Source organism: Gossypium arboreum, chromosome 9 (assembly GCF_025698485.1).
Source record: "Gossypium arboreum isolate Shixiya-1 chromosome 9, ASM2569848v2, whole genome shotgun sequence".
Taxonomy (NCBI): domain Eukaryota; kingdom Viridiplantae; phylum Streptophyta; class Magnoliopsida; order Malvales; family Malvaceae; genus Gossypium; species Gossypium arboreum.
The window spans coordinates 61,482,585-61,494,780 of NC_069078.1; the positions used below are offsets into that span (position 1 = coordinate 61,482,585).

At 28.7% G+C, this 12,196-nt stretch overlaps 1 protein-coding gene across 3 annotated transcripts; it reads right to left on the reverse strand.

The window, feature by feature from the left end:
- Positions 1 to 1,967: 1,967 nt before the first annotated feature.
- On the reverse strand, positions 1,968 to 8,755 carry LOC108456677 (CBL-interacting serine/threonine-protein kinase 1-like). 3 transcript variants are annotated; one of them, XM_017755254.2, is made up of 12 exons: positions 8,195 to 8,755; positions 7,985 to 8,047; positions 4,929 to 5,000; positions 4,714 to 4,821; positions 4,521 to 4,601; positions 4,251 to 4,430; positions 3,959 to 4,171; positions 3,752 to 3,856; positions 3,541 to 3,657; positions 2,639 to 2,701; positions 2,461 to 2,535; positions 1,968 to 2,368 (listed from the first exon to the last, which is right to left on the reverse strand). In XM_017755254.2, the coding sequence occupies exons 1-12, from the start codon at positions 8,387 to 8,389 to the stop codon at positions 2,300 to 2,302; spliced, it is 1,341 nt and encodes a 446-aa protein (XP_017610743.1). In that variant the 5' UTR covers positions 8,390 to 8,755; the 3' UTR covers positions 1,968 to 2,299. The 3 variants fall into 3 exon arrangements, with proteins under 3 accessions (XP_017610743.1, XP_052875127.1, XP_052875128.1); XM_053019167.1 differs by lacking the exons at positions 7,985 to 8,047; positions 8,195 to 8,755 and adding an exon at positions 5,371 to 5,500; XM_053019168.1 differs by lacking the exons at positions 7,985 to 8,047; positions 8,195 to 8,755 and adding an exon at positions 5,128 to 5,364.
- Positions 8,756 to 12,196: the final 3,441 nt, after the last annotated feature.

The following is a 12,196-nucleotide window of genomic DNA, read 5'->3' on the forward strand; positions in this document are numbered from 1 at the left end:
TATAAAATATGTATTTATATAATGTTTAAATTCATTAATATTATATTTTTTAGTAAGGATATAAAAAATAATTTATTATTGGCTCGTTATTAATATTTTGATATATAAAATATAAAATTTAAATTTTTTAACAATTAATATTAATTGTTTTTTTTGAATGGAAATATTAATTGTTTTTAAAAGCAAAAGGAAGGTGTAAATAGTAAGAATAAAATGTATATATTTAAAAAAATAAAATTAGATTGAAAAAGGGATAAAGATATGAATTTTTGAATCTAAAAATATTTTTAAAATTTTGAATTCATTAATAATTAAGTTTTAGAATGTATTTGTTGTCTATGAACTATAATGAACATAGAAGCAATGGATTCAAATAATAGTGTATTATTTTAAAATGTAGTAAATAAAATATTTTAAATATTTTAATATAATTTTATATAAAAATAAAAATATTTAATATAATTTAATATAAAAGTAATTATATTAAGAATGTTATTAAATTATATTTGATAATATATTAAAATATAATTAAAATATTTTTATTTAATATTTAATAATAATCCTAATAAAATTTAATAACAATAAATATCTATCTAAAAAATTCTCTTGTATTCGGTCATTTTAGCTTTTTCTTATGCTATTAGAAATCTATTTCATTCAACCAAACACAAAAATACTATTACAATTCTATTCTATTCCATTCAACTAAACAATTAAATTATTAATTACAACTTTATTTTATTATAACTCTATTTTATTCCAATAAATCAAACCTACCGTTAATGTTTTGGTTGACTCATGAAGCACCAATAACTTCATTGATAGGGACCTTGCTAAGGCACTAAGAAAAATACATCCCATGTGGCAAGGACGCAAGCTTAATGTTACCATTATGAGCGGAGGCATTCTTTATACTTAGGAAAAATGTCAGAATATTCCTTAGAAAGTGGACAAGTCCAACTATACGTTGTAATTTTATAGTGTAGCCTTTGACAGGGTGTGATTTAGTCCTAGGCATGCAATGGTTGGCTACCCTAGGACCCATCATGTGGGATTTTGTTAGTTCCAGCGGAATGGTGATGGCTTACTTGGCAGGGAATAAATCTTTATGCAGCTCAACTAATTCCTTCCGAACAAGCTTCTCCATTGTTACTTGTCCTTAACGAATAGGAAGGAGCATAAACCTTGTGCAAAGGTTTTTAGAATTAAATCAGTAGTTTACTGATTAGGTCACTTATTCTCAGTCCAGTTTCAATTAAATAGATTATTGAAAAATTATAAAATACGGTTTAACCATCGGCTCAATCGATTTTTTTATTTCAGTTTAAAGTGGTTTACGATCCAACCAATTTAATCCCTTTGTTCGTGCTGGTATATCGATTGATTCTCGGTCCAACCGTTGGTCTGATTCCAACAACTATGGCCTTGTAATGATCCCCTGTTAGTAAACAAATTTCTACCACCATTGAAGGGGAATGCTACTAATTTAGATTAGTTGCTAGAGGAACTTAAGGAGCTGTTTCGAGCCACAAGGACTTTATACTAATAGGCCAAAAAACCAAAAAATTCGTTTGAAGGATTATAAGAATTTTGACCCCATAAATTTCCTGCCATACAAAATAATGAAATAGAAAGATTGGTTTAGAGAGATGGTCGGATTAGGGTTTAGGTCTTCCGCATCACCTACAGTAATGGTTAAGGAAGAGGATATGAGTTGTAGATTGTGTGTGAACTAATGACAACTCAATCAACTCACCATATCCCTCTAATAGGGCATGTCAATTATTTAAGTTCGGGCGACCATAAAAATCTAATGCATGAAGATAACAACTTTTAAAACACATTAAGGGCAGTATGAACTCTTGGTCATGCGCCCTTCAACCTTTCAAAGCTTAATATTTGAGGATGTTTATATTGGTGCTCTTCAACAATAAGTTGGCTTATTTAGCTACATGATTTTAAGAAAATTTATTAAACAAAAAAATATATATATTTTATATAAAAATTTTCAAACATCAGAAATTAACCTTTTTCAAAAAATTGAAAATTATTTCCAATAAAACATAAGCAATCTAATATGAACATGCGGAAAGCAGTCTCTAGAGCATAAACTGCTGCTTCCTCGACATAAATACTATTACTTTGAATCTCTGTTTTGTGAAAGAAGTTCAAAATAAAAAATAAAAAACATCACCTATACCATAAAATATATAGCCTAAATAAATTCATCCCCTCTAAGGCTCACAGATCTAACTGAGATCCTTAAATGTTGGTGGAGCCAACCCAACCTGTGTGTCACTCAAGCTTCTGTGGACACCAGGCCTTGGCCCTGAGGATCGCCTAAGTCATTAAATAGCTTTGTACATAACTGCAAATTATAAACATAATAAATGTCACATCTTAATTTTATTTAAATATATGTGGTTAAAGCAGAGCAAAATACTGTATACTTTTGTGTACCTGTCTATAAACTGTAGAATCGCCATATGATTTTCTTAATTCAACTACGTACAATGACGGACTTATCTCAAACACCTGGCGTGCATAATTTAATCACATGATTACACTCTGATATAGTGAATTTTGAATCAAAAGCTCACAACGAATTTTGCTCGTATTTTAGCACGAGAATTTATACCTCAGCTGCAACTGAAAGACTGGCAAGGCGTTTTTGGACCGTGTGCTCTTGCGTTGCTTTCAACTGAAATCAACATAAAATTTTATAGTGTTATTGTTGCCATTACCATCAAGCATATATACCAAATTAGATTATAGCACATGTATGATATGGGTCAACCATAAAATTACATAATAAATATATTTATAAAAAATTAATATAAATAATAATTAAAGTTTCGGTTAATCATAAGTATAAATGTAAAAAACTAAAAAATATAGATTCAAAATTCTATTATCTTTTTATTTTTCTTTTACAAGTTAAAATTATACTCTCTCTCAATTAAAAACTTTATAATAAATATAGGTATATGTAATATATGATTGAAGCTAGACCATCTAAGAGGTGTTTAATTTATATTGGAAAAACATATGAAGTAGTACTTTTGGCTATCAAAATTCAAAAAAGTGCAGCCGAAGTATTAAACAAGATGAATTTATCATCCAAAACTCGTGCTTCTTGAACCAAAAGCAAAAGCTGTAAAAAGACGCGCTTTTTGCTGTTGACATAAACACTTTTGAATGTTTAATGATTTTTATATTCATTAAATAATCACATGTTAAACTTTTGATGATAATATTAAAAACAAAAGAATTATTAGAATGAAAGAATTTTTAAAGAAAATCTAAAACTATATTTTTACATAAATTGTCACAACATATTTTTATATTTATAATGCTAATAATTTATTCAATTACTATTAAAAATAATCTAATACAGTACCAGTTTTAACATAATGGTTCTTTTCAAACAATTTATATGTGCATTATCCACCAAACTAAGCCTCACAATTATGCATTTAATTTGTAAACAGAGAAATGCAGTGCATTAAGCAAAGCAACTATATAAATCAGTTTACTAACCTTTCCGTTTCTCATTTGGACTCGAAATCCCATCTCTGTCACCGTGTCTTGGATCTTTGCAAGCAAATCTTTACCCGAACGATTCGAGGTAAATCTGATCTTCCTTTCAGATACATCCTGCATATTCATAACAACTAGTTGCTATCAGATATAATTGCATGATACAATGCTTACATTAAAGAAAGGAGGCCTTAATTAGTTTGGCTGGTACCTCCTTCTCAAAGAAACCAGAAAGGTCTAGGCACGATGACATTCCTATCAACTGAAAAGCATTAATGAGAGTAGGTGATTCTTGAGTCCTACCTCCATCACAACCCTTCATCAAAATAGTGTTTCTCTCCGTTATGTTCAAAACTTGCAAACGAAGGACTCATCAAAGATTATATAGATTGAAGGGGGGGGGGGGGGTTGTACATACCACTTCACACATTGAGAAAGCTTCATCATCAATATATATATCTTCTTCCTCATCATCAGGTACAGCAGGAGTATAGTCTTGCTGGAACCATTCATCTTCCTTGATACCCGCCATTGTTATCCTGGTTTCAGCGTTTGGGTCAAGAATCCTTCTTATCATGTTCCGAGCCCCAGGTGACAACCATTTCGGGATCTGAGGATCCCCTTTGAAAATCTGAAATCCAAAACTCACAAAAGGGTTACCCATAAAGGAAATTAATATTTTTTTAAAGAAAAAAGCACAATCCGATTACCTTTTGATAAAGAACTGCAAGGTTTCTATCATCAAAAGGGAGATAACCGGTGAGAATGACATATAAGATGACACCACATGACCATATGTCTGAAGTGGCACCATCATACCCTCTATTTGCCAAAATCTCTGGCGCGACGTAGTTTGGACTTCCACATGTTGTATGCAGTAAGCCATCCTCCTGAAAATATTTTGAAAACGAAATTAAAAATAGAAGTATATCATTATTTTTGGGTGATTTTCATTTTTAGATGATGAGCACTTTACGTACCCTAATATGTTGAGGCAATGCACTAAGGCCAAAATCAGATATCTTTATGTTCCCTTTATCATCAATCAGAACATTTTCCAGCTGAAATAAATAAACATATATATTAATAATGGAAAGAAGAGGTGATGAAAGGACCTTTGTTTAATGCTTTAACAAATCAAATATATGATAGGTTTAGAGGTAATGAAAGGACCTTAAGATCCCTGTGGAAAACACCTTTGTTGTGACAATAACTAACACCATCAATTAATTGCTGGAAGAACTTTCTTCCTTCTGCTTCTGATAGCTTCCCTTTGGATGCCTGTACATGATACAAAAAAAGCAGCTAAGCAAAACAAATCAATGTAAACTAAATAATATTATTGCAGCAGAAAGGACCCCTAAAAGTAATGTCATCAAGTCCCTTACAATTCTGACAAACAATTCCCCTCCAGTTGCGTACTCTAGGACCATGTAAATCTTGGTTTTGCTTGCCAACACCTGCATGTTTATTATAAAGCAAAGGCATCATTACAGCATTAGGACAAATATCACATACATTGTCAACTCTAGAAGCAAAACATTAGGATAAAAGGGTCGGTTCTTTTCGATGATTTAACAAGTTGACCTTTTGCCCTTTCTTATTGACTAATGGAATAGCATGGAATACTTAGATTTTTACGTAAATCATATGAACCTAAATCACATTCTATGATTCTAGCATTGGTTTTGCAACAAATTAATCAATGAATTCTTATTGTTCTTCCTGGTGGAAATGTAAATAAAATAACAACATAGAGCCTAGGATATGTTGTAAAAATTAACCAAGAAAACAAGTGAAGAAAATGACACCCATTATGAAAAAGCCTACCACTTGCAAAATTGGTGGGTTCAAATACATAATTGCGGCCCCCAAAATTCGATTTAATGATTCTAATTATTTTGTTATTTACCGTGTAGACAAATAGAAATTGCCCAGAAAAAAAAAAGTGGTGGTTGTTGCGGGCTACCAGCTGGTGGGGGAATTTAAAAGGTGAGAATGAAGGGAAGCAGTTTGAAGTGTCTAATTATGAATCCACTATTTAGAAATTAATAGTATATTTTAATTTGTTTCATCCTCGTATTTTATAAAATTTAAAATGTTAATCCAATTATTGATAATATATGAATTCAACTGATGATATATTAATTCATTATATATAAATTATTGAAATACAATTTTTACTAATTTAACAGTAAGATTTAGTGGTGTTACTTAAAGGGATTAATTTTTCAATTTTGTAAAGTATGATATCAGATACTATTAATTAAGTTAATTGAGTCAATTGGCTCTGTTATTTTTACAACAAAAGGAAGAATATGAATTCAAATGTGTTTAAGTACATATTATCTTTTTATTTATGAGTAGTAATAGGAACTGTATAAAAAATTTCTAAAAACAGAGTAGAAAAGTTTTATATAGAAAAGTTTTATAACTTATATTCAATACTTAATCTTTCAAGACTTAATAGTCAATTTAATTAAATCTATACTTTAATTGATCGATTAATTTAGATCTTAACTGATTTAACCAACCTGGTTTAATATTGATTAGTTAAATAAATTAAAAGTTGAATTTGAATTTTGATTAAAATTTTATATTTTATATATTTAAAAAATATGCATACATATTAAAAGTTAATCGGACCAGTTGATTCTATCATCTATTAGAAAATTTTATAATCAATAATTAATTTTAATTGTATACAAAACTTCCCTATATGGCATTTCAATTAAACTCCACTTCCCCACCCCCAAAAAAAAAAAAATTCCAGTTAGACTCGTTTAGAATAAGTCTGAAATTGACCAGTAGTTGGCTAGTTTATGTTGCTACGAATGTATTGTACCAGATATTATTTACGCTGCTTTATATTTAAATACAAACAGTTCCATTAGAAGCTATTAAGAAATTTGATGTTTTCATAAAGTACAGGAATCAAAGTCATGAGAAAACGTGTAACTGGATATATGTGAAAATAATAATTATAACGAGAGATATGGGCCCCACTTGACCTGCTGGCCATTCTCCTATTGGCTATTTCCTATTTAAAAATTAAAGAGTATTAATGTTGTTAGGTTTTAAATATGTGGCTAGCGCTTGCGTATCTCACCGTCACGTATTTGTGATTCATAGTAAAAACAGCGACGGTAGCAATAAAAAAATAATATAGATTAAAAAAATAGTAACTAACCGACCAGATTTTATGGGTATGAGGTTTAGATGAGACATGTAGTTCACGTGCATAACTAGAACGTGATGTAACTTGCTTTACACGTGGCTTAATTTGAGTGGGCTATAATTTTGTTTTAGTTAGTCAGGGAAAAGAAAGAAAGAAAAATGATCCGTGTGGTAAAGTGGATTAAGACGGAAGAATGGTCCAATTTGATACCCCGTCAAATATAGTCGAGGCAATCCAATTCTTGTTTGGTGCAGGTTGTGTGGTCAAGGCTTGTATCATATGAGTGATTGTTATGATTAGAAAAAATAAAATAAAAATTAAATCATAGGATTAGATTTTTATTTTTCTATTTAATTGATTTGATCGATGGATTAGAATGGTTTAATAAACTTTAGAAATTTAAAATATATATTAATAATAATTAAAAATAATAATTTTTTGAATAAAATAATCTAATAAGTTCAATCATTTAGACGAATTTGAAACATACATTAATAACGGGGTGTAAAAGGCGGCAGGCAGGCCCCATAAAAATTAAAACATTAAATTGATGTTCTTTAACTTTTCATTAAATAAAAGAATGACATTTTTAGTTTTTATGTAAAATTAATAATTTACTTTAAGCTATTTTAAGACATTTGTTTTTAATTTTATAATTATATCTACACGCTTTAAATGAAATTCCTAGTTTCACTTTGATTAATAATAATTTTAAAAATCGACTTTAAAATAAGTGGGAAAATTAAAACTTTCAACCATTTGGGGAAAAAATTGCATAAATGAATAATAATTATAAAATTTAATAATAAATAAATAAAAATCGGAAAATTTAATGAAAAAAAAACCAATATGCAACTCAAATTCCTTTTGTCAAAAATTCCAAAATTCATAATAAAAGAAAAAACAAAGATGTTGATTTTATCTATTTTAACCGGTTCTTTAATTTTTTTATTAAATTTATATAACTTTATTGGACGGTCCATTTTTTATTTTTTTAAAATCCATGGTTCTGCATTTCCGGTTATAGGTGGTGGAAGTTGTTTGGATACAAACTTCAATACAAAATTGAAGTTTGAAAGCAGAGTACTAATGGATTCTTATCCATCAAAATTACGGCACAAAATCAGGAATTAATTTAATCTTTTTAACCACGTAATCAAAAGTCCAAACAAGAACATGCGTTTATCACAGAGAGTAAAATAATAAATTAATCGGCATTCAACAACACCACAAATGATTGAGATATGATAAACAAAAAGGACATACCTCGTGTAAGCGAACCACGTTAGGATGTTTGAGGAGTTTCAAAGTAGCGATTTCTCTCTTTATCTGCGCAAGTTTCCAGATTCAAGATTTTTCGAAATTTGTAATTTGAAAAATGCCATAAACAGAAATCATAGAACACAATCACAAGCAGAAATTAACCAAAACAAACATCAATCGGAAGGAAATTGAAAGAAAGGAGAAAAAAGGTACCTGATCGGCGATGCTGAGTTGAATGAGCTTGGACTTTTCGAGGATCTTAACGGCGAAAGTGAGGCCGGAATGGAGATTCTTAGCCAATTTAACTTTGCCGAAATTTCCTTCGCCGAGATTCCTCCCTAATTCGTAATTTCCTAATTGCAAAATTCCTTTCTTCTTGTTCTCCTCCGCTGTTCTCTTGCTGCCCATTCACTCCTCTTTTGATCTCTGTAAATCTAAATCTATAATAAAAAAACTATCAATCAATCAAAGATGTCTCTCTCTCTCTCTCTCTCTCTGTTTGTCTCTCGCACTGTTATCTAATTTCTTGTTATAAACGAACGTCTATGAGCAAAATGAATATATAAATGGAAAAATAATACTGGTCTAAGCTACGAGTAGGAAAAGTAATACTGGTAAACGAAGGAAGCCTTGAAAGAGAAGATAATGGAGGAGAGAAAGGGGAAGAGGAGTTTAGACGCCAAAAATATTGTTCTTGTAACTTATGAAACCGTTGAAACCTTCCTTTTTATGCTTCTCCTCCTCGTTTAAAATATTCTATTACATCCTTAAACAAAACATTTTAATATAAAAGTATGTCTAATTCTGGTTTAGTCCTTCAACTATACTAAAATTTGAGTTCTGATCCCTCCAGTTCCTTTAATTTATACAAAACCTAAACTCCATCCATGATGTTGCATGCTTAAGTGCACTCGAAGTCATAATCTTTATATTATTGTAATAGTAACAATGTCAGTTGAACTAATATTCAAATGACTAATCTCTACTTTAATTTGACATAATTTGATTCCTGCCTCCTTTTTTTATGAGGGAAAGGGTAAGTATTTTCAAAACAGATTGAACTAAGGACCAATGATTTGATCAATTAAACTAGTGGTATATAACTAACTATAAAGAAAATTGCTATCAATTAGCAAAAATTGAAAATTGAGACAAAAAAATAGAGGGTTGAATCGATTTTTTTATCTAATTATTGTTGAATAGGTGGTTTAATGGTGTAATTGTTTAACCATCACTTCGATCTTACAAAATTATTGTTCAATGATTAAACCCAAAATTAGTGTCAATTGAATACTTGGTATCAAGTCCTTCCCCACATCCACCCAACATTCAATAGATGATTCCTTTACTTCTATAACTTTACTAGTAGGTCCAATTTGATAGTATTGTTAATTGCTTTCATTAAAGTGTTGACATGGATTTTTTTAGAAAAAATAAGTATTCAACTGATATGTAAATTTATTAATAATTAAATACGGTTGATCAGGTTTTCATCTAACCCTGACTAAGATTGAATAAAAAAAAATTTAATTTTTCAGTTTAACTACGGGAACTAACAATACATTATAAACATAAAGGATCAAATTATGTCAAATTAAAATAGTAGAATTAAATCCAAATTTTCAGTATAATAGAAGAATTAAAATCAGAATTAGACCATGGATATAGGACAAAAAGGCCAAGCCCACGTTTAAATGCTTGCTCACCGATTTTGGTAGCTTTTCAGCAAAGGAAAGAACAACGGTGGTACTGTTACATAATAATTGCATACTTATCCTAATTATTCCAGCTTTTCGTCAATCACTTACCAAAAGATCAAACTTATATGCTATGCATTTGTCGTTGCTGTTGGAAAAAATAATATTGGTTCCGCAATTTTTGATCCATAGATATAGATTTGGATTTAATTTTAAATGATTTTATGGTCTATTTGGAGGAAAAAAAATATTGAATTTTGATTTACTAAATCAAAATTTTGTTTTGACGACAAAATAAAATTATAAAACGCAACAAACTAATATTCGGAATCAAACCAAAATAGATCTCAGGCGATGACCCACCTATAGTGGGATTTAAGCCGGGATAAATCTAGACATAATTTGTGTAGGATGGAAGTCAAACCTAGAGTATTTAGATTTTAGGACCTCAGCCATTATTGATAGTGCTAAGACCTCACAGACTATTTTGATGAGTTTGTGGATTTATGTTGTATTTATTTTTGTTATTCGGTGTTTTAATTATTTTCGTATGTTATATAATTACATTCAGGGGTGGCACCTGGAAAAATATTACATTCACCTATTTATATTTTATAAGGTTATAAATGAGTAAATAGACAAATTGTACTTTATCTTCAAAATTGTAAAGAAATAAGCTAATAGAATGATAAAATTACATATTATCTCTTAAAAAATACATAATTCAATTTCAACCTCCCAAAGATAATTTTTAACTTGGTCGCTAATTACATTATACCTGAAAATATAAAATTATTTGTCGATGGATTCATATTATTTTGCGTCATATTTGTTTTTAGGGTAAGATATTTATCTAAAATTTTAATAATTCCTTTTAAGTATATTTCAGCACATTTATTTATCCTTATCATACTTTAATTATTAAATGTTTGGCTTAAAATATTTCAAATTAAATATAAAAAGAAAAGGTTAGTATAAAATAAAATAAAATAAAAACAGAGAATGAAGACACCTTGACCTGTGATATGGCCAAAAATGAATGAGACAATTAGACAAAGATTGGTGAGCAGCCAGCAGTTGGTGTGGCTGCTTAAGTTTATATTTGATAGACAAATGAAAATTGAGTGCACACAACTTAAAATATTGTCTATTAAAATCCTATTTTAGGTTGGCATTGCCCAAACCACCCTTAGCCATATCTTAATTTTTAAATTAATATTTAAACTATACTCTAATTTCACTTTTTTATTGACCACTGTTTTTTTAAATACCTCAAATACCATTATGAAAATTGGGTATAATTTGGAAATCAATTAGGTAATAAAGCGTTATTATTATTATTATTATTATTATTATTATTATTATTATTATTTAATCCATTATTGGTGCATACGTCTCATGTAGATACATTAGGGGTAAGCAAAATTCGATTCAATTCGAAAAATTAAAAAAATCGAATTTCGAGTTGATCAAGTTTTTCGATTTTTTTAAGTCAACTCGAGTTCAAGTCGAATTGAGTTTTACAATTCGAGCAACAGATTGGTGTTAATACCTTTTTAATCCTTAACAATTTTGAAAATGAGCAAATTAGTCTCTCTTACAAAAATTCAAAAAAGAAAGACAAAATAATTTTCAAAATTTCAAAATATTTATGAAAATTCTAAAATTTATATTTAAAAAATATAAAAAATTAATTTTTAAAGAACATATAAAGAAAGTTAAAATTTTAAAATTTCCAAAACAATAATTTTGGAACCTAAATAAGTAAAGTAATGATTTCAAATTTCTAAAACAATAATTTTAGAACCTAAACAATATATATGGTTTCAAATTTATGTGCTCTAATATAAAGTTAGTTATATTGTAAGAAAATTTTAATTTGACATGCTTAATTTTTAAATTTAACTCGAATAATTTCATTTGATTTGACTCAACTTGAATTTCATTTCACTCCACTTGATTCAAAAAAAGGATGATAAATAAGACTTGTTAACTCGATTAACTCAAATTTTTTTCACTTGATTTGATGGAACGCTCACCCTAGACACATCAATCATTAGAGTAAAATTTAAAAAAAATTGAAGAACTTGAAAATAAATACATTTAGCTTTATTTACACATAATTTAATATTAATTATAATTATTTTATTTCTCTTTCGGGTTGTAGGATTGATTTAATATTTATTATTAATATTTATTTTCAAAATAAAGTTATTTATATTAATTTTTAAAGTCTTCAATATTTTTATTCTATACCGATAATGATGTATCATTTTATTATTAACTAACTAATGGTGCATAAAATCTATGCACTAATGGTGCATCAAATATTATTATATCAATGCGTGTGCATAGGCCACATTTTATAACCAAACTGGATCAACCGGTTGAATGGCTCGAGAACCTATTAAGGTACAAATTTGAAATAAAAAGTTGGATCGACGAACCTACAAATTGATTGAACTAATTTGTCAAATCGATTAAATTGAGTTAAAAAAATCAATTAAACCAATAATCA